Source organism: Megalopta genalis, chromosome 1 (genome assembly GCF_051020955.1).
Source record: "Megalopta genalis isolate 19385.01 chromosome 1, iyMegGena1_principal, whole genome shotgun sequence".
Lineage (NCBI taxonomy): Eukaryota > Metazoa > Arthropoda > Insecta > Hymenoptera > Halictidae > Megalopta > Megalopta genalis.
Genome location: NC_135013.1, coordinates 38,221,937 through 38,243,145, shown reverse-complemented (window position 1 = coordinate 38,243,145; position 21,209 = coordinate 38,221,937). Strand labels below are relative to the sequence as shown.

Here is a 21,209-nt window from a genome sequence, read left to right as displayed (position 1 = left end):
GTAAAGATACCTTTGTGAAAAATTATTACACAAATTAATTAATTAACATGAGAACTTCCGCGATGCAATGTTAATAATAAATATTCAATAAACATAGTTTGGCTTTAAAATATACATTTATTCGTATCATTTATAGATCGTAAACAAATCATACCCAGATAAATGTATTAGTCTAGAAATACATACATTCGTGACGATCATTCATTCCGTGAAGATAGAAAATCCAGATAATTTCAGGATTTACTATTGAGGTCATTGTTCGTTTTTAACATAATGTCTACACACAGTCTCAAGATAGCTACACTCTCCTCATTCGCGTCTTCTGTTAAAACATTCTCATAACACAAAACATACGTTTTCTTTTCCTTCAGTTCTCTCAAGAACCGAATTCAATGTAATATAACAATAATTGATAATTCTATCTCGCGAAATATTAATTTGTGTATTTACAATAACATTCATGCTCCCCTCCTCCATTTTTCACCATTACTGAATTTTGTCATTTCTCGACCACTCACACCACAGGTACCAATTCCTACTCGGCCGTTTACATTTTCTGGTGTGGCAAATATACTCTTTTTAATTACTCCTTTCTTCGAAGACTGCTCATGTAACACAAAAGCATTATAAAGAATCGATAGAATTATTTATAAATAAATAAAACTATGGGAGTTACCTTGTTTGTAAATGCTAGCCATTTATTTTTTTCCATTTCACGCTCTTCCTCGAGTTCTTTAAATCGCTGAAGTTTCCTCTGTTTCTTTTTCTTTAGGTATTCCCTTTGTTTATTAGGATCTGAACCTGCTACTGCAGCAGCTTGCATTTTTCTGTAAATTAATGGACTTATGACCCATAGAATCTAACTCAATTAAAGTAACTGAAAGATTTGCACCAAGCAATCTTGCACTCAATTTTCAGTTTAATCCATTGCAATGAACAATATATGTATTTCAACAAAATCTAATATTTCTTGTTACCTTTTCCTGAATTCCGGCGATGTATATAGTATGACATCAAGGGATAAATCAACGATAATGGAATTTCAGATCAAGGCACATCGAACAGTGCAGTAATTATCATGGCCAATTAGGAATAGAAGGATAAGGAGAAAAATTAATGATTAGCATTGTTTCTTATAAAACAACACACGATATACTTAAAAATCTGGTATGTACTCAAACTTAGGAAGGATCGTGTTAATAGCAAATTAATTAGTAAAAGAAAGCAACTATAGCAGTCACTTCTCAACCACTCACTTCGATTTCTGATCTGCCCAATCCGATGCTGGCCTTTTGGCTACAGACTTTAACTGACTTAGCATTGTGACATCTGTATTTTTATATTCATTGAAGGTAACATTTACAACTCCATCCTCGCTTATTGCATCTATGGTTGCTTCATAATATCTGAAAAATTGTAAAACAACTATGAAATATGCCACAAGTGTTTTGTATTTACATGTTGCTTAATGGATTTCACAAGGTTCGGGGATTCTAAGAGAATATATAGTGAAACAAGCTGAGACTCCAAAAGAAACAGTAACGTATCATTAAGTGACATAAAAAATTACTTACTTGCCATCCTCGCTCCAGGGTGCCATGCATTGATCACCAACCTTCCACTTATTGGCCAGAACTGCAAGTAAAATAGGATCTTTAGCATCCATGCCATTGGCTTGCCTTTTTTCCTGTTGTTGTGATTTAATTAAATCATGTGTCAGCTCTATTACTTCCTCGAGATCAATTTTCAATTTCAGGAGTTCTTCATTTGTTGGATCCGTGGTAAGCGCTGCTTCCACCTAAAGCAACAAAATCGAAAATTCATGTCTGATCGAAAGCTCGTAAACAACCACGGGATCACCAAAAATGGACTCGCCATTCCACCATTTCGATGAGGTTAAGCAAAAAACCAAAATCTCACCTGCTGTAGCTGCAGTTTATAATTCTGTAAATCGTCCATGATGGGACTTGTATGAGCAGCGTGTTAACAAACCCGAGAGTAACTTTTAATAGCGGTTCTTTTCTTTCTGAATGCTACTGTCAGAAAACCAAGTAAAAGCGAACACTGGCACTGGTGAACACCTTCTCCGATATGTATATATGTACACATTCATACACATCTGTGACCTGTGACACGAATCTGATAAATTCAAGACAAGCCTTAAGTTGGTATTTCTGCAGCGTCCATACTTCGTCTGTGGTCGAAGCACTAGTTTTAAGGGATGTTGGTATTTCAGAACGGGTGACAGAAAGACCCAATATGATGCTTGGTCTACTCCGACACATAGTCTATGCTTATTATGGTTTCAATGATACACATAATAGTGCGATATGAAAGTGACTCAAAGGTTACGTGAAAGTATGAAAAATACTTGAAATATTCTTATAAATGTATCTAGGAATATATAAACTTTAACGTTTCATCGATTAAGGTAAAATACTTTTAGCATGTTTTATTTTGCTTCTTGAGTATTTGATGTGAATAATGAAAGAAATAAATTGTTTTTATAGCTTTTGAAGTTTGTATCTGTTTCACTTGATTCTATGAACACGTTATTCCTTTGAGATTGTTAAAAGAAAGCAGGGATATTATGGCTTTTGATCCTGGAATTATATGTTTTCGCCATTGTTCATCAAAAAGCATTTTGTGTAAAAATGTTCCAGACGTCTGTCCCATTTGTCAGTCACATATTTTGGAGTATAATGTAGAACCTTTTCTTGTACCATATCCATACACAAATGCAGCATATCATCCAACTGCTGTAATTGTCAGACCATCCCAAGGCACATTTATAAATGATTATGACATGCTTAAAGATTTACACATAGGATTAACAGATTCTAAAGGAAATATTTATGAATATGATAAAGAAGGCATAATTTTAAATGATCGATCAAAGTGGACAAATTGTATCGCATTCAAAATAATCCCAAGCTCTTGGGATTACCATTGGGATACAATTCTAGGAAAAATGTTAGAGCTTACAAAGTGGAAATCAGAAGATTATGATGAAACAGCAATGAATTGTTTTGATTTTGTTCTGGAGTTCCTAAATGATCTGCAATATATGAACATAAAATTTGTGAATAAAGCAGATTTATGTAATGAGTTTATTTTGTCAAAAATTCAAGATGCAATTAAATACAATTGTATATTTAAAAAACTTGAAAATCATGACTTTGTTATATCATAAGCATCCGTGTCTCTTATTTTTTTATTTATAATTTTGTAAATTTTGTATTTTGTATATTTAATTATAATAAATTAAATTTATTTATAAAAATATAAATAGTATTTTATCTTTTTATCCTAGGTCAATCTAACAGTAATATGAGTCTAAAAAGGATTGGAATATCCTCTTTGGGTTTTCACCATAGAAAAAGGTTTTACCAGTGTATGAGAAATTTTTCATCCACTATCAATGAACATAAATTTGATGTGATCGTGATTGGAGGTGGTCATGCTGGAACAGAAGCTTGTGCAGCTGCTGCCAGAATGGGTGCTAAAACTTTACTGGTTACCCATAAAAAAAGTACAGTAGGTATGATTTCTATTTGTATAGTAAAATAAAACTTCATGGATTCATAATTCAGCACAATGTTTTTACCAAACAGGAGAAATGTCGTGCAATCCATCCTTTGGTGGAATTGGCAAAGGGAATCTCATGAGAGAAGTAGATGCTTTGGATGGTGTTTGTTGTCGTATATGCGATCTCTCTGGGATTCATTATAACATATTAAATAGATGTAAAGGGCCAGCTGTATGGGGCTACAGAGCACAGATCGACCGTGGTTTATACAAGAAACACTTGCAAAAAGAACTGTTCAATACTCCTAACTTACAAATATGTGAATCCTCTGTGGAGGATTTAATCATACAAGGAGATTCTCCAAATTGCCGTGGAATAGTTCTCAGTATGTTTATATCACAATCATAATAAGTATATCATTTTTCATAGAATTAAAAATTGATAGCAAGCTTATTGTAGAGGATGGAACAAAAATATGCAGTGATGCAGTTGTTATAACAACTGGTACTTTTCTAAAGGGCCAAATTAATATTGGCTTAGAAAAAAGACCTGCTGGACGACTTGATGATGAACCAAGCATAGGCTTAGCTAATACATTAGAAAAGGCTGGATTTAGAATGGGAAGATTGAAAACTGGTATGCGATTTTCCATCCGACATTTTTGTCTCTAGAGACTCTAGTTACATTACATTTATGAAACCAATATATTATTTAGGCACTCCACCACGAATAGAAAAATCTACTGTAGATTTTACCAAATGCACTGTACAGTTACCTGACAAAGTATCAACACCTTTCTCATTCCTGAACGAGACTGTTTGGCTACCGGTAGAGAAGCAACTAAATTGTTATGGAACACATTCAACGGATGGAGTGGCCAAAATAATAAAAGAGAATTTGCATTGTAATTCACATGTTACGGAGGAGATAACGGGACCACGGTATTGTCCAAGTATAGAGAGCAAAATCTTAAAATTTCCGGCAAACGAGCACCATATTTGGTTGGAACCGGAAGGGCTCGACTCACCTATGATATATCCCTCGGGATTATCATGTACTCTTCCAGCAGAAAAGCAGCAACAGCTGATACAGTGCATACCAGGATTAGAAAATGCCAAAATGTGTAAGTTTTCTTTGCATTGATCGTTGTACTTGTAGCTATTATCAAGAATGCCTTATATATTTAGACGTGCACTCTTCCAGCTTCAATTTGAATTCTCAAAATTATAAAATCTCAATAGGAAAATATTTAAATATTATCAATTACTCAAATGCAAATGATTCCTTCCGCTTTGTACATAAAACACAATATAAATACCGGTAAGAATCAGAGTGAACAAATTTATCGATCGTAGCGCTTTTCGTAGCGAAATTAGGAAGCTTTGTTTAAGGTCCATACAGCGCCAAATCATATAGTGGCAAAACACTCAAACTGTTAGCCAAAATTACCAATTGAATTTGGCTAACAGTTTGAGCATTTTGCCACTACCCCAATTGGCGCTGAACAGACTCCGAAAAAAAATTTTCAAATTTCGCCACAAGAGGCGCCATTATCAAACAATTTGTTCACAGTTTATTTGAACAATTTCTCGACATTTTCAGAAATAAATATATTTCTCTAATGATGTAGATGCAGAAGAATTTTCTGAATAATTCCTGTACACTTGTTTTAACACCTAAATCACCATATTTTAGTCTAAGGCACTGTCTGGGTTCCCTGGACACCGGATAATCGAAATGAACATTTTTCTCATTATGCAGCTAAAGATTATGTTTTGTTCGCAGTGAAACCTGGCTATGGCGTCGAGTACGATTATATAGATCCTACAGAATTGAACGTTAAATTGGAAACAAAGAGGATACCAGGATTATTCCTCGCCGGACAGATAAATGGCACCACTGGCTACGAAGAGGCAGCTGCGCAGGGTATAGTGGCAGGTGTTAATGCTGCAGCCAAGGTTTCCAATTAATTGATCATTTATTTACTAAATTCCGCTTCAAGCGAATCTCGAAAATCACATTTAGAATTAATTGATCAGGTACTGAAGAAGAAACCATTGATAATTAATCGCACTGAGGGCTACATAGGCGTTCTCATCGACGACCTAACAACTCAAGGGACGAACGAACCCTACAGGATGTTCACCAGCCGTGCAGAGTTTAGGCTGAGCCTGCGACCTGATAACGCCGACCAAAGGCTCACCAGGAAAGGCTACGAAACGGGTTGCGTGTCGGAAGAGAGAATGTCGAGAACGGAAAGCATTCTGTCGAAATTACAAGAGAGCATCGACTTGTTGCAAAGTGAATCCCGGTCGTCTGTGAAATGGCGGAGGTTGCTGAATTTCCGACCGTCGAAAAACGTTCAATGCAAAACCCCCTTTCAGATGTTGGGCGCATACGAGGAAACCGTGTCTGTCGAAACTTTGGTCAAAGTACTTCCGGATCGATTTCGGCACTTGTCCGACGATCCAGTACTAGCACGAAGATTGAAGGTATTAAAAATCGCTTCACGCAGCGCGGTTACGTTTTCTTCGTTGCAATCGAGCACACGCCCGAGTTGCCGAGTGTGTTTCATTGCAACTAATGTCGGTAAATCAGTAGACGCTCATCGTTGATTATTATGACCGTTCAATTGATCTTCTAGATAGAAGCGAGTTATGCGAATGGGATCGCGGAACAACAGAACGAGGTCAACGAGATCCGCAAGAACGAGGAGATGATCATACCTCCGGACATCGACTACAATTTGTACGTTTAATGGTCGCAGAAAACAAAGAAAATATGATTATGAAACAATTCTAATCGACTTCGCGTATCGTTTCAGGCCACGGTTGTCCATATCCATAGAAGAGAAGGAGAAATTGTCGATGCTTCAGCCGTATACGGTAAGAACGCAGACTGCGTTACCAAATTTCGATGCCTTGATTTATTCCTATATTATTTCATTACATGAAACAACATTCTAAACTAAAGTCTATGGTATCAACGAAGATTTTCGATATAGTGATATCACGTTGTCGCAATTTTGCTGTTTTGGCCTTGATTCGTCAGTTCAACAACCTTTGATCCTATTAACAATCAGCTACCTAGCAATTCTGGATTTGAACTTTTATTCTCAACACCGTTCTATTACAGATAGCGGCAGCCAGTCGAATCTCAGGCGTGAGACCGTCGACCATTCTGCGACTGATAAATTACATAAAGTTGACTTCGTGTACAGTATAATCCCCACGTAGCTGAAATAAACGATATTACCTTCAAAAGCTACCGCGGATGTACCAGATTTATTTATTATCCTGCAGGCTCGAACCCGGCGAGCCTCTAGCCGAGAATATCGAACCGAGTCATTTACCAAACGTCGACCCAAATTCTGAGGATGTCACTCAGCTATCAGCGAGCGAACGCCTGACTTACGAGCCGAGTAAACAGAGGGTCGTTGCACCCGCTGGTTTGGCTACCGGATGCAACGAGCCGAGTTCTGCCATCGATCTTCCTTAAATAAAGACTCGTCTATTCGACAAGAATTATCGGACTTCGATGTTTGCCCCCGTTTCGAAACATCGCCGCCGCGTAGAATTAATGACAACGGTCTGTCTCGTCGATGCGCCCCGGTCTCTCTCTCTCTCTCTCTCTCTCTCTCTCTCTATCTATCTATCTATCTATCTATCTCCTCTTGTGAATTAACGCGAAGCCGGGGCACAAATCTAATTTACTGGCTGTAAAATTCGTTCGTTTAATAAGAGACCCGGCGTAATTGTCCCCGACTAACAATGCGGTCGAAGTTTCCGGTTTCGCTCGGCTAATGCCCGAGTCCGTGACAGGGAAGTTGCCTGATTGAATTAGAAAGGGTCTGTCCGGCTCCAAACTTCCCGCTACCGAATCGATGATGCATACCCGGGGCAAACGTCGTTACGCGATTATTGGGCTAATCAATTTAGATTCTATGGGCGCGTGCACCGGCGCCGTCGCGTCGTTAGAAATCCGAGAACTCTGCGAGCACGGTGCCCGAGGCCGTTTCGAATTAGACTGCGGATGTTTATACGAATCAGAGATTTTTATGAGCCACTCGATTGGACGGACGTTCGGCCCGTTTGGTCAACGGCAGGCTTCGCGGAAAGCTTAGCGAATTTTAGAATGCTTTTAGTCGGAAACGATTGCAACAAGGACGTCGGTTCGATGGTAGAATTCTTCATGGCTTCGTGTTTTTAGCGCATTCCGTCGCTGCGTGAGCTTCTTTAGACAAGATATTTTACATTGAAAATAGTTTGAATTCAAATATTTTGAATTGAAAATAGCTTTAATTAAAATATTTTAGATTGAAAATAATTTAAATGAAAATATTTTAGATTGAAGATAATTTAAATCAAAATATTTTAGATTGAAAATAATTTAAATCAAAATATTTTAGATTGAAAATAGCTTAAATTAAAATATTTTAGATTGAAAATAATTTAAATTAAAATATTTTGAATTAGAAATAATTTGAATTAAGATATTTTAGATTGAAAATAATTTAAATCAAAATATTTTATATTGAAAATAGCTTAAATTAAAATATTTTAGATTGAAGATAATTTAAATTAAAATATTTTAGATTGAAAATAATTTAAATCAAAATATTTTATATTGAAAATAATTTAAATTAAAATATTTTAGATTGAAAATAATTTAGATCAACATATTTTAGATTGAAAATAATTTAAATCAAAATATTTTAGATTGAAAATAATTTAAGTCAAAATATTTTAGATTGAAAATAATTAAAATTAAAATATTTTGAATTAAAAGTAGTTTAAATTAAGATATCGTAGATTGGAAATAATTTAAATTAAAATATCTTGAATTAAAAATAATTTAAATTAAAATATTTTGAATTAGAAATAATTTGAATTAAGATATTTTAAATTGAAAATAATTTAAATTCGAATATTTTTAATTAAATATTTTCAAAATACAATTGAAAGAAATATATTAAAGAATCAAGGGACTGCGTTAGAAGATTGTATTGCAACTGTCCTATTGCTATTGCATGAAATCTATCCGAAATTGAAACATCGTGAATTTCGCTGGTTTACCTTTAGAAAGCTGATCAATTCTGCAGATTCGTTACCTCAGAAGGACGCTATCGCCAGAGTTGAAGATTAACGAGGGGGTGGCGAACGAAAACTCCCAAGGAACGTACTAACAGTTATCGTTTATTACCATTAGTGCGACAGTAAATACTGTTACGATACATTGTACAGGAATGGTGTACGCTCGGTCGTAGTACAGGGTCGTTGTAATCGTAAACTCTCTACCATAAGTGAATCGACAGTCCTCTACATGGTGGATCGAGCTGAGACGAGCCCCGCCGCAAGGCTCGCCTCTACGTTTAGCTCGACCAGTTAATACTATTGTCTCTCTCTTTCTCAATCACTCTTTTTCTTTCTCTCTCTCTCTCTTGCTCTCAAATTTGTATACATATAGCCTCGGTATTCACTCCGAAGAAATCCGCACGCGTTTCTTCAACAGTCTGCACAACATCGAACAAAAATCGCGTGCCGCATCGGACGCAAGCCGCGTGTGTAAAAAATGTACAAAAAGTGAACGATTTCCCGCGAGACCGGCGAGAACGACCTGGAGAGGGCTCGAGTGGTTTCAGAGGTCGGGAGAAGCATTCCCAGGCGATCCGAACGATCTTGGCGCGACGGTGCCGACGCGCGTTCCAACCGCGACCGTCGCGATGTTAAATTCAACGTTGGATTTTCCGCACGTATATTACGCGGAGGCACGCGGACCTCCGATGATCGACCGAGGCATCGCTCGGACGGCCGCGGATTTTCTCCAGGAACGACCGTTCTCCTCGTCGTTCTCCTCCTTCTCCCAAGCCGGAGAAACACCCGTTCGTCCTCCCAGGTGCCGGCCGCGTGATTCACGCGATTCTCAAGCTTCACCTTAACCCTACGCCTCTATACTGGCAAGCTACCGGGTACACTACCGCTCAAAATCATCCGATCGCTGGTTCGATCAACGGGCAGATCAGTAAATCCGAGATCCCGCGATTCTTGCCAACACTTTCGCAGAGATATACCATTTCGTTATCGCAATCATAATCGTATACAACTTCTTATCTCTAAAAGGCTCTCTGCAAAAGACTTCGTATCACGATTAGACTGCGGATCTTTATGGAAAACACAAATTTTCTTGAGCAATTGTTTCAAACAAAAATCGTAAGACAACGCGTATTACTTAGTTCGATAGTTTCAATCGATTGAAAACAATGCAACGACGCTCTTAAATTTTTCCAATGTGTTCATTGTTCTGTACTTCTCTTATCATCTCTTTTTTTGCAATAAATGCGTGAAATCCGCAGTCCCAAGGTAATTCAGGACACGACCGATTGTTTTCATCTCTTCACCACGGTTAAAGAAATTCTTCTTCCTGGTTCTGACTTAGTTCGATAGTTTCAATCGATCGAAAACAATGCAACAACGCTCTCAAATTCTTCCAATGTGTTCATTGTTCTGTACTTCTCGTATCATTCTTCTTTTTTTGCAATAAATACGTGAAATCCGCAGTCCGATCGTAATTCAGGACACGACCGATTGTTTTCATCTCTTCTCCACGGTTAAAGAAATTCTTCTTCCTCGCATTCTGACTTAGTTCGATAGTTTCAATCGATTGAAAACAATGCAACAACGCTCGAAAATTCTTCCAATGTGTTCATTGTTCTGTACTTCTCTTGTCATTCTTTTTTTTGCAATAAATACGTGAAATCCGCAGTCCGATCGTAATTCAGGACACGACCGATTGTTTTCATCTCTTCTCCACAGTTAAAGAAATTCTTCTTCCTCGTTCTGACATCGCAGGAAACAACTCGCGACGATGGGAATTCGCATAGAGATCCACAGTTCGGCAATTTCGCGGGGAGAAAACGAAATTGCCCCAATGCGTACGGCGGCGGAAGGGTTGCCTAACAAACCGCGCAAGTGCGCATGAAAAAGAAATGGCGAAACAGCGCGATTGGAATATGAGTGGCCTGTCGTGTGCCCTTATTTTCCGCGTTCTTCCCCGGGGTCGGTGACTGTTCCAGCTGACCAGGTATTTCTGGGCGATAGTGTACGCATAAACGCGCGTGTACATCCTCTACCCTAGAGCTATCGATTCGAATCGTGTGCCGGTGAGGCTCGCGTACATCTCGCAGGATAACGCGGCCTGTCCCGGCAGTATCGGTAGCACTACGCTTAATACCTTACCGTTCATCTTATTGTTCGTACGCCGACAACGTCTACTCCGAATAAATTAGTTTAAGGCTACGGGTGTGTCCCTTCGCGTGGGTTATCTTAACTACCTGACTAACTATCCGCCGGCTACGACGGACGTTACGTTAATGTACAGCGGTGCCCGCGAGCCGAACAGATTCTACGGACTCGCGCGATCTTCGTCGCGGAATTACTATTCTTATTGCTTCCAGCCTATCCTGGAGTTATCGTCGCTTTTTATTACTTGTTCGGAAACGAATTTTATCAGGCGCGCCGACAAGCAGGGAACGGAAACATTGTTATCTGAAATCCTTTGAAAATCGATTGAATTACGTTGAATTTTGGGCATCGATGAAAGCGTCGGCGACACAGCTTTTAACGCTGTTTAACGCTAAATCAACCGCGGTCAATGTGACTACTGTTCTCCTGTGCTGCAATTTTGCAAACTTTTCAGACTCTTTCGTGGAAAATGCTTGAATAAATTATATTATCGGAGCAAGTTTTATAGCAAAAACTTCACAAAAATCGAAATAAATTGCTGCTTGATGCTGCTTCAGTGTTAAATAATAACGTGGTGCGATGAAATTGTTTGTTATTTTTATCTGTTTACAGTTCCGTAAAATCAAAGAGAGATCAAAGAGTAATATATTTACTCAAAAAAAAATCATGTACTTTGATTTTCTGGATTTTCAGATTAACAATGAACACGTTAATCATTCTTCCCATTACCATTTGCCTCTGCCGCAAATCTGTTCAGTGTGCATTCATGTGAAACTTCACTCAGCCGCCATTTTAATGTTCAAACAGCAGGCTAAAGATCGGTGTCGCCTATCGGCGCATCTAAATGGAACTCTATTTCAGCGTGCAATCGCCGTTGCATCGTCGTTTTCGATAGTAGATTGTCGGGTAGACAGCGCGGCGACGACGCTCCCGTCGTCTATAGAACCTGCCGGCGGTGTCGGACACCGAATAATAACTTACAGATTTAGTGGGCCGTTGGATAGCAGCGTTATCGGCCCAATTATCGCGATCCAACGTCCGCAGTGATTATACGCGTGATTACAATGACCAGTGAATGCTATCTACAAGGATGCGATGGCGGGCGGCGATCAACGTGGACCAGAGGCGGCGACGGTTCGTGGGCCAGCGTCCATCTCGGACAGATGGATCCGAGCGCGGTGGTAGACACGCTGATGGATCCTTGATCCAGAAGACGGGAAAGTCCCCTGGCGATTATAAGCGCCACGCGGCGACCGTCGCCGCGCATTGCCGCGCATTGTTCGCCGCGATAATACACAGCGAGGGGATTTGTAACGAAGTTACAGCTCGTTAATACACTAATTACACGGTGCCGTTCGCACGCTCGCATTGTCACGCGACTGCCCGCAACAGCTCGCTACAACCTGGCACGCACACAGGACGCACGCAACGCGGACGGAGACGTCGTCGACGTCTCTTTCGATTCCCCCGGACTTCCCTCGACGAGATCCTCTCCGTCGTGACCGTCGTCGTTGGACGCGACGACGACGCCCCCGTCCGCTTCACACATTCACACCGAGAAGAAAAGGAACTAAGGAGGTTCGTGAAACGATCCGTGCGCCCGCTCGAGGATCGGAACTGTGCGCACTTTTTCTCGGATTTTTTCATTCCTTTTCCTCTTTTCTTTTTTCTTTCCTTTTTTTTTTTTTGATCACAGCTTCGGAGGATCCTCGAGCGGGAGATGGATGGTTTCGGCTACCATGAGCGATGGGTGCGCGCGGCTCAGTCTCTTGGGTGCACCTGATCGGTAGAGACCGCGGATTTTATGCATTTATGACGAAAATGAGCGGGTCAATTTTAAAACGGCCGACCGACTTAAGAGAATTGACACTTGGACAGCGAGGCTCGGGTCCGTTTTGACCCGGAATGGAGATATTGTTACTTGACTATCTGGTTTCTGGCAATTCGTTAAAATTGTCAACGGAATCGTCGAGTTTTATATAAAATCTAACGTGTCTAGGACAAAATACATTAGAGAATATGTTCGAAAAATTGCTAAATAACATTATAAATGATCCAAAGTACATCGAGTTATAGTTTTATCAAAATGTTCCGCTGTCTCGAGGGAGTTAAAGAGTGTCGTCGTATTATTTATTAAATTGTTAAAAACGCGAAAGAACTTTCTGCCCGACAATTGGTTGTTGCAATTCACAAATACAATTTTCATTCTGCATAAAGATCCGCAGTCTAATGATTTTACTCTCTGCGGCTGGGTCGAGCCGCTGGTCAAAGACCGCGCCACGTGTTTGCCTGACGAATAGCAAAACTCGAGCGCGGTTTACTAACTCTACGTAGAGGTTTTATGCGGTGCGTGCGATCGCTGCTCGCTTCCGATCACGTTCGCCGTGAGATTCGATCCCGGAATCGATACACACGATTTTCCTCCTACCACGCGTTTTTATCCGCGCCGGAGCTATTTTCAAAGTTCGCGACGAAGACGGCGAAGACGACGGTGCCGGGTCTCGAGTGACTCGAACGTGACCCCATCGATGAGCTATCGTGATTAATTAACCCCTCGAGGGCTCGTTCAACTCCGAACTTGTTACTCGCCGTGACAGTCGTCTATAAAGTGCCGTCAAAAATCGCTGTCTTCAAGGGATCCGGCGATTTCACAGAATTTCAGACGGCTCGCACACGTTCCTCGTCGAGTCGGTTTCACGTTCAATTCAAAATGCAAAGCTGCTTCCTAGGAATATCGATTCTCGACCCTCGCCTGTCTCCGGCGTTAATTTAACACTTTCATCTTCATTAAGTATACATATTCGACTATTCGTCTGTCAATTAACCCTTTGCACTCGAATGGTGACTATGGATCACCATTCAAAATCGCTGAATTAAGTCCCAAATAGAATTTTTACGTTATTAAAAATCGTAAGCGTTGGAAACGTAAATATCGTAGTTTAGAAAAATTGTCTCGATTTCCGATACTCGAGCTTCTCCGAGTAGCTTCGAGTGCAAAGGGTTAGAAAATTTAGCACCGCGTTACTCGGTCGAAAAGAACAGGTTGCAGAGTTTGGGACAAACGAGGGTGCATAGTATAAAAGTATAAAACATGGTAGAAAAGGTGAAGTACACTTGTCCGAAATTGGCAATAAGGCAAATTACTAGGTCGTCCCAAAAGTTCCATTATTTTAAAACACTGTCGACGATTGCATTTACGTTCGCATTGCCTGACAATAAGCGGCCGCGCTGTGAAAAGAACTTTCAGGACAGCCGAACATTTCATTGTGTATTGTTTCACGACGTGGAGGGCGTCGGCCATGAAAATGGCGCCGAAAACGGCAGCCACGACGGGGAACGTGTTCGAAATCGAAGGCAAACGGTACTTTTGTATAAAGTACGACGAATGTAACATTGCGTGGGTGGATGTAGTTCGGAGGGGTTAACGGTGCAGGGGAGAACCACCACGAGTGGGACACATATTGAATGAGATGTTACCATTATCCTAAAAAATTACGAATCTTTTCATAATAAAATGGTACTTGTTTTGTAACGATGTTATGCACATCTGATCACACGTAATTTGTAAAAAAAAACCATTTACGAAGTAATTAGGACTGGTATCGGTGCAAGATTTGTAATAAATGGGCGAACGAAACATAAATGCTGGCCTGAACATTTATTGCTTGTAATATCATTAATTTTTGGAATATTTGTCGAGATAATATTTAAGATATTTCTGTTCAGAAATTTTTGTTAATTTTCAGTTTAATTTAAATTCAATTCAATTTAAAATTCAATTTCTGTTCAGAAATTTTTGTTAATTTTCAGTTAAATTTACATACAATTTAATCAGTTTCTTTTTATCGAAAGGATTCTTTCTTGTGATAAAATACTAGAATGAGATGTTAACCGAAGATCATTGCAAGAAACAGTACTTATAAGATTAATACCAAGATTATTTTATTTTGATAAAATGCACCATTCATGGTACAGTCTATGTATCTGTTTATGTGCCTGAAGATTATTACAAGAAACAGTACTTATAAGATTAATACCAAGATTATTTTATTTTGATAAAATGCACCATTCATGGTACAGTCCATGTGCCTATTTATGTACCTGCCTATACAACATGTCCAATATACTTGTCCCATTTAATGCAATCAACTGAATAGAAAAAAGTGCACTTTAAAAAAGAATTATTGACATTGCATTCTTCTAGTAAAGATTATGCCAAGGTTATTTATTTACTATGTCGTTATCTCGTCCTAAACAAAACTGTCCCATTCATGGTAGTTCTCCTTTAGAAGACGAACGAGGCGGTTGGCGAACGTCACCGGAAGTTAGAGGCCGGACATCGCGGCGTAGAGAGAAATGGTAATCTCGCGCGGCCGCACGCGCTGAACGCGGGAACCGAGAGGAGATTTCGGCTGTTCTCCGTCGTCTGGTTCCCCATTGTATACAATTCGGCACGTTGAACACCACATTTGGAAGGCATTTCCGAAGGCATTGAATTCCTAGAGTGTATTGTCACGAGTTCGAGTCGATTATGCCCTGACCTACCTACGTGCATGTCGCGTCGCGGATGCGTGACTCACGTAACAGTTTCAAACGAACAAGAAACGTCGTTGAGGGGGTTGGGAGGGGGGTGGAGACATAATGAAACGAAACAACAACAAGGACTCGGTCCATCGACGAACCGCGGACGAAAGAACGCGAACAGCCGAGGGCCGTTTTCTTTTCTTTTTTTTTTTCCTCGTCGGATCACGGTGTCCTCTGTGTAAAATCTCGAAAATCTGCTGTGTATGAAAAGTAGAAAAAAACACGGTTCGCAAAATCGTATACGATGTCGCTTCGTTGTGCTTCCGGTGGAGGAGATATTTCTGTACCCGAGATTCGCGAGCACCCTTTCGATAACGAAACAGAAAAAAAAAAACAACGGTCCCCTCAAGGCGAGCACGATCGGACTCCGTGACTTTACGCGACGCCAACGAAACCGCGCTAAACAAATCGAATTCGTCTCTCTTCGCGCACGGTGACGCTGAAACGAAAACACGAACGATTCTCGTACTTTCGCGCACCATGATCGCGTAAAGTCGTTTACAGTCCCGCAGCCGTTATCATCGTTCTCCTTTGGGCTGCTCGAAACGAACAAAAAGAAAAAAAGAAACAACTAAAATTCATGTCTGTCTACCCGTAAAAAGATCCGCCTTGAGGAGATTGAACCAGCCTGCGCAGTCTGATCTTCGTTCGTAAAACAACGTAAATGGTTTCTCCATCGTTCCCATGAAATAAAGAAAATGCGCTCCGAAGAGAGAGAAACGGGCCTGGTTCGGTCTCGAGTACAGAATAAACGGCGCGCGATCGCCGAGCGCTCGTCGAGCGCTATTGCGAAACTCTCTGCTAATTGTTCTCGAGTCTTCTTTGTTGTGTATCGAAATCGATGCTTGGCAGTGAGCGGATATTTGTCCCCGCTGTTCCGCGGGACACGGGACGGCTGCGCGGGGTGACGACGGAACGCCGGGAAAAGACGCGCGCGAAGCCGTGGACACGCCGATAAAACCATGAATGGATTACAAGCGATAAGCCCCGGGAGAAAGTGGCCGGAATCGGGCTGTTTAACGAATGATCGATAGGGGCGATCGATGACGAGGTACGCCGGCGTAAAACCGCTCCGACGCCGCGCATGCTAATGCCGAGGATTCCCCCTCGATCGCGGCGGACGCGCGGCGACTCCGTCGATGCAAATTTATGCTAAAGAAAATTGAAGCGCGATCGCGCTGCCGGCTTCGAGCGCGCCCGATGAATAATGAAGCCGCGGCCCGAAAGTAGACACCATGGAATCACGCGTTTCCCCACCGCGTTCTCGCTCGCCGCGGGGGTCAAGGTCGTCCTCGAGAATCGAATCCTGGGAGGACTAATGGGAGAGGCTGGCTAGAAAATAGAGGACAGCGAACCGGTTTCATCCGGCTTAACAATCCGTTCGGTCGATTTTGATAGACTCGTTAACCTGTCGAGACCCAACGCATCATTAACACTAGAACCATGGAACTCTGGACGGGACCAACGTGCATTGCTTCACAACAATGGCAAGATTGGATCTATCACAGCTTCGCGCGAGAAGTTTGTAAGTTTCTCCTGGAGCAATTTTTATATCATAAACCGTATCGAAAATGTCGGAAACCAGCCGTTTTGGCTGGTTCGGTGGTTCCAGCGTTAACGCAGTTTATGTCACCGAGTTCTGTTCTTCGAGTTCCAGTTAAATGCGAACTAAAAAATTGGTAGACTGCGGATCTTAAAAGCGAAGTGAAGGCTTGTCGCATCGATCACGAGTAGGCAGAAGTTGCGAACAATTTTATTTCGTCTTTTATCACTTCCAACAAATAGGAATCGTGTCTTAACTTTATCTAGTATTTTTTCACCGTTCCCTTTTTCATAGATTTTTTTTAACAGTCCAAAAACCGCGGCTCGATGTTAGTCCGCAAGATCATTGTACAAAACAACGATCTAAATTATAGCAAACGCGAGTTCATTATAAATTGGACCGCTCCATCAATTCAATTTTCTGCCAACAATTTGTTCTCCCATCTTCGCCCAAGACCCGCAGTCCGCCTAATCGTTCCACGAGGGTCACGACATACTGGAACGAGAAGCTAACGAGTCAGCTCTCGATTAGCAAAAATCGACTTCTCAGAACGCAGCGAGCGTCGTTCGACGACCCCGAAGACCGACCCCGACCTAGACGGGCCAAGTCGTTGAGTAAACCACCCAAAGAGAAGAAAAGGTCGTGGCTCTGAACAGTGGCGGCCTTCGTCGATCGTTCCCGGACTGCGAAATTGATGCATTTGCAGCAGAAATGTATAAACGAAACACAGAACAGTGACGAGAAAACGAAGAGATGCTTAAATACAGCAGAGCATTGCTGTACCAACATCGTTAAAATGAAGAAGTACATTATCGTCTCGTTTCTCTTGGACACGAGATACGGAGACAATTTTTATTTCGCACGAATATCCGCAGTCCGATCGTTACCGACGCGGGACGAGAAATGCCCGGCCCGAAACGGGCCCGGCCTCGGCTGGCGCCGTTTATTAATAACGTTCGAACAAAGTATCGTCTCGGTATCGGGCACGCGTCGTCTCATTAGTCCTCCCGTTTATAAATAACCGATCGACGAGGCGGCCGGTCGCGGCGCCGGTTACACCCGCGTGCCGTCGCGGCGGTTCAAACTTCTTCGGGTCCGCGGCCGGCGGAGTCGACGACGGGCGCACGGCCGCTCGGGAATTCGACGTTCGAACCCGAGGAACGGGGATGGAGACCTGGCCCCCGTGGGAGTCGAACCGGGTGTCTCTATGAATATTTGTCGCACCGCGTTGTTTTCGCCGCGCTCCTATTGTGTTCCGCCGTGACAATGAACTATTCAACGTGACAGGCTCTCTCGGCGGCGCGTCGCATTCCCCGCGGCCGGGTCCACGGGGACGAGCGGTCGTCTGCGATTCTCGCGCGACACATTCTTCGCGGGGACTTCTGTCGTCAAGGTCGACGACCTCGGCGCGACGGAGGAGCCCGTCGGCGAACGCGAGGCGCGCGAAACGGAGGCCGCCGTTGCTCGCGCGAAAAACGGCCCCCGGAACCGAGAATCCTCCGCGTCGAATTGCTGCCGGGGTCACCGGTGACCGGCGCTCAGAAATGATTGTCGTAATGCCACTGGACACCGATCGATCGGTACCGAGGTGAACGTTACATCTGCAGAGGCGGGATTTCCTATGTGCGTCAGACGTATGCGTCACAAGCGTTTATACCGACGCAACGGAAAATAAAGGCTTTTCCTCTTTTGTAAGCAGTTTCGAAATGTTGCGTCTACGCCCGGCGCACGGAGAACGTTGGAAACAGTTCAGACATGCGAACGCATCGTGGTTAACATCAACGTCTTCGTATAAAAATGTCCAGAGAATTATTGCCAAAAAGAGGTTCGGATAAAATTGGCTCGTTCTTTTTACTCGACTTAAAAAAACTGCTTACACGTCTCCTCGTTATTCTGTAAATGATTCTGATCGTTACTTATCAATTGATCATCATTATATCAATCGATCTTATTAAAATGCTACAATCTTCTTCGTCTCGCCTTTTTCTGTACATCTTTAACACTAGAACTACGAAGCCGGTCAAAACGACTGGCCTCTGATTTTTTTCTTTTACGGTTCTCGATATTATAAAAATATTTCCAGGAGATATTTTTGGATACCCTAACTCGTTCAAGTGTACGTATATTGTAATATAAATCATACGAAGTTGAAATAAATCCAGTTTTTGCATTGTTACGAAACAATTAGTCGCGTTTGGGTATTACTCGATAGTTCTAGCATTAAATATCCTCTCTTTTTCCCGTCTGTAAAATTGCTCGACGCAATTTCCTCTTCATCGTCTACTTTCCAAAAAAATGTTAATTCACCGTCTCTGCACGCGCACCGTTCTATCTGACACGCCGAATAACAAATGACTGCTAATTACGGAAAATATCAAACGGCGGACGCGCGCGCCAGCGTTCAGCCGTTCACGTCCGACGCTTCTAGGAAACTCTGCCTCTAGACCGCCACCTCGTGCGACGAATAAGTGTGTGAGTTCAGTCTGCAACAAATTCTGACTTCCGCAAGGTAAAACTGGCTGGCTGGCTGTAAACCGGCGTCTACGAAACAGCGTCGAAGTTCACGGTCCCGAGGTCGCCGACCCTCGAAGCCGTTCGCCGCGGCTTCCTATCTGGCATCGCCGATCGAAGCGCGACGGGTCGGCATTGTTCCGGCGAGGGGATCCGATAACAGCCGTATTGGAAACTGAAAATCCCGGCTTACTCGACCTATCGTCGCGACCCCTACGCGTGTTCGCGCCTCTGCGCTCCGATCGCTTCGCTTCGTATACTGTGTGTGCTCTTCCGGTCTCCGAGTGGCCGGAGCAACTTCCGCGTCTGGCCTCGGAGCTGACGTTACTCTCCCCGACACCTCTCTGGATCCCGTCGGTCCGGTTGTTTATTGACGATAGGCCGCAGACTCGGGTCCACGGGAGACGTAGAGCTTCCTGCGCGGAGAGAAGACTCTGCTCCCGTCGACGGCGGGACAGTCCTCTTAGCAGATGGTCTCCAACGGGGCAGTCTTGGTGCTCGGGTTCTGGGTGACGCTGTCCCCCATGCTGGGCATCCCGTGGCTGGTCGTGCTCAGCCCGTTACCCTGCCTTCCGGCGTTCGTCCGCGGGTTTCTGTTGAACAGCCTCTTCAACGCGGCCCTCACTTGCGGCTGGCAGCCAACCACCACGAAGATCAGCACGCCCTGGAAGGCGTTTATCAGGTCCGTGAAGTACCAGATGTATTGCGGTCCGCCGACTACCCACGAGACCACGTCGGCCACCCAGGTGACGCCCATCACGACCACCAGCTTCATGCAGACCCGGCCTAACGCCGCTCTGAAAGCAAATTAATTATTACTGTTCACTGTACGATCGTGATCGCGGGAGGTAAGACGCAATGGCAAATGTCACGGGGAGGAAGTCGCGGCTTCGATTTCGCAAGCTTTTCGATTGTTCGGACGTGACATCTCGAATTAAGAGCGGCGTTAATTTTGTGAGTTGTGGGCATTTTTGATAGAATCAGCGCAAGCTTTATAGTTTTATTATTGTTATTATTTAGTTAAATTCGGCTAGGTAGAAAGCCGTTTAGGATGAAATTAAATGGTTTCAAATTAGGGGCAATGCCAATTAAGTGAAAACCATACTATATTCATATAATTGTGGTCTATATAATAATAGTCCATATAATTATGAAGTTTTTCTAAATTTGTATGGATTGAATTTAAAATTGAGCAGAATTTGCTAGTTTCATAGGTTAATTGTGGAAGCGTTTTTATGGATATATTTTTATTTCATTTATGGATCATTTTGATTTTATGGATATAATAATTATGAATAGGTTTTTATTGGGAATTATTTTGAATCATTTTGTTACCCTACTGCAAGTTAGATATCAAAACTGAAGGTACTTAATCATGTATTAAAACTTGCACGTGTTCGGAAAGCATTGACTTGAAATAGACTTTTAACCAAAGTAAAAACATTCAAAATTGGAAAGAAAAGACTAGAACTTTAAAACAATATAAAACATACACGTAATAAAAATTCTGTTTGTATATGAAAAACAAAAGAAAATGTCTACAGTAATTTCTCCTTAATTCGCGTTCAGCTTGCACACAAAAATGGACAATTTGGGAAGAGAAGATACGATTACTCGACCCTTGCGGCTCGTTTTTATAGTTACCGATTGTCAACTACTATAAAAACGAGCCGGAAGGCTCGAATAATCGTATCTCCTTTTCCCAAATTGTCCATTTTTGTGCGCAAGCTGAGTGCGAATTAGAGAAAAATTGTATTCGATTCTATCATAAATGTCTACTGATGACACGTAAAAATCGTAT

General features: G+C 42.1%; 3 protein-coding genes across 4 annotated transcripts in view; 1 reads left to right on the top strand and 2 right to left on the bottom strand.

Moving 5' to 3' along the window:
- Nucleotides 1–97: 97 nt before the first annotated feature.
- Spf30 (Splicing factor 30) lies at nucleotides 98–2,110 on the bottom strand. Its single transcript, XM_033467275.2, has 5 exons — nucleotides 1,921–2,110; nucleotides 1,575–1,798; nucleotides 1,257–1,406; nucleotides 677–827; nucleotides 98–602 (listed from the first exon to the last, which is right to left on the bottom strand). Exons 1-5 carry the CDS (start codon nucleotides 1,957–1,959, stop codon nucleotides 459–461), a joined length of 708 nt encoding a protein of 235 aa, XP_033323166.1. The 5' UTR covers nucleotides 1,960–2,110; the 3' UTR covers nucleotides 98–458.
- A 164-nt stretch (nucleotides 2,111–2,274) lies between these two features.
- Nucleotides 2,275–6,796, top strand: LOC117218710 (5-taurinomethyluridine-[tRNA] synthase subunit MTO1, mitochondrial). Of its 2 annotated transcripts, XM_033467273.2 has the most exons (10): nucleotides 2,275–2,431; nucleotides 3,314–3,541; nucleotides 3,615–3,914; nucleotides 3,989–4,165; nucleotides 4,245–4,652; nucleotides 5,315–5,487; nucleotides 5,569–6,021; nucleotides 6,174–6,277; nucleotides 6,354–6,414; nucleotides 6,665–6,796. In XM_033467273.2, exons 2-10 carry the CDS (start codon nucleotides 3,331–3,333, stop codon nucleotides 6,752–6,754), a joined length of 1,977 nt encoding a protein of 658 aa, XP_033323164.2. In that variant the 5' UTR covers nucleotides 2,275–2,431; nucleotides 3,314–3,330; the 3' UTR covers nucleotides 6,755–6,796. The 2 variants fall into 2 exon arrangements, with proteins under 2 accessions (XP_033323164.2, XP_033323165.2); XM_033467274.2 differs by lacking the exon at nucleotides 2,275–2,431 and having other exon boundaries at nucleotides 3,398–3,537.
- Nucleotides 6,797–8,703: 1,907 nt separating this feature from the next.
- The window catches only part of mthl1 (adhesion G-protein coupled receptor methuselah-like 1), a 338,577-nt gene continuing 326,071 nt past the window's right edge, over nucleotides 8,704–21,209 (bottom strand). The window contains exon 7 of the mRNA XM_033467239.2: nucleotides 8,704–20,205. Within this exon, the coding sequence (XP_033323130.1) occupies nucleotides 19,872–20,205 (334 nt within the window). The 3' untranslated portion in view covers nucleotides 8,704–19,871. The remainder of the gene's footprint in view (nucleotides 20,206–21,209) is intronic.

Bases quoted from the DNA above. Each gene is read 5' to 3' on its own strand.
- Spf30 (XM_033467275.2), bottom strand. From the start codon at position 1,959: ATGGACGATTTACAGAATTATAAACTGCAGCTACAGCAG. The intron at 828-1,256 runs GTGAGTGGTTGA...ATTAATTTACAG, and splicing joins TGGGCAGATCAGAAATCGAA to AAAAATGCAAGCTGCTGCAG. The intron at 603-676 runs GTAACTCCCATA...TTACATGAGCAG, and splicing joins GGCTAGCATTTACAAACAAG to TCTTCGAAGAAAGGAGTAAT.
- LOC117218710 (XM_033467273.2), top strand. From the start codon at position 3,331: ATGAGTCTAAAAAGGATTGGAATATCCTCTTTGGGTTTTCACCATAGA. The intron at 3,915-3,988 runs GTATGTTTATAT...AGCTTATTGTAG, and splicing joins TTGCCGTGGAATAGTTCTCA to AGGATGGAACAAAAATATGC. The intron at 6,415-6,664 runs GTAAGAACGCAG...GTTCTATTACAG, and splicing joins CGATGCTTCAGCCGTATACG to ATAGCGGCAGCCAGTCGAAT.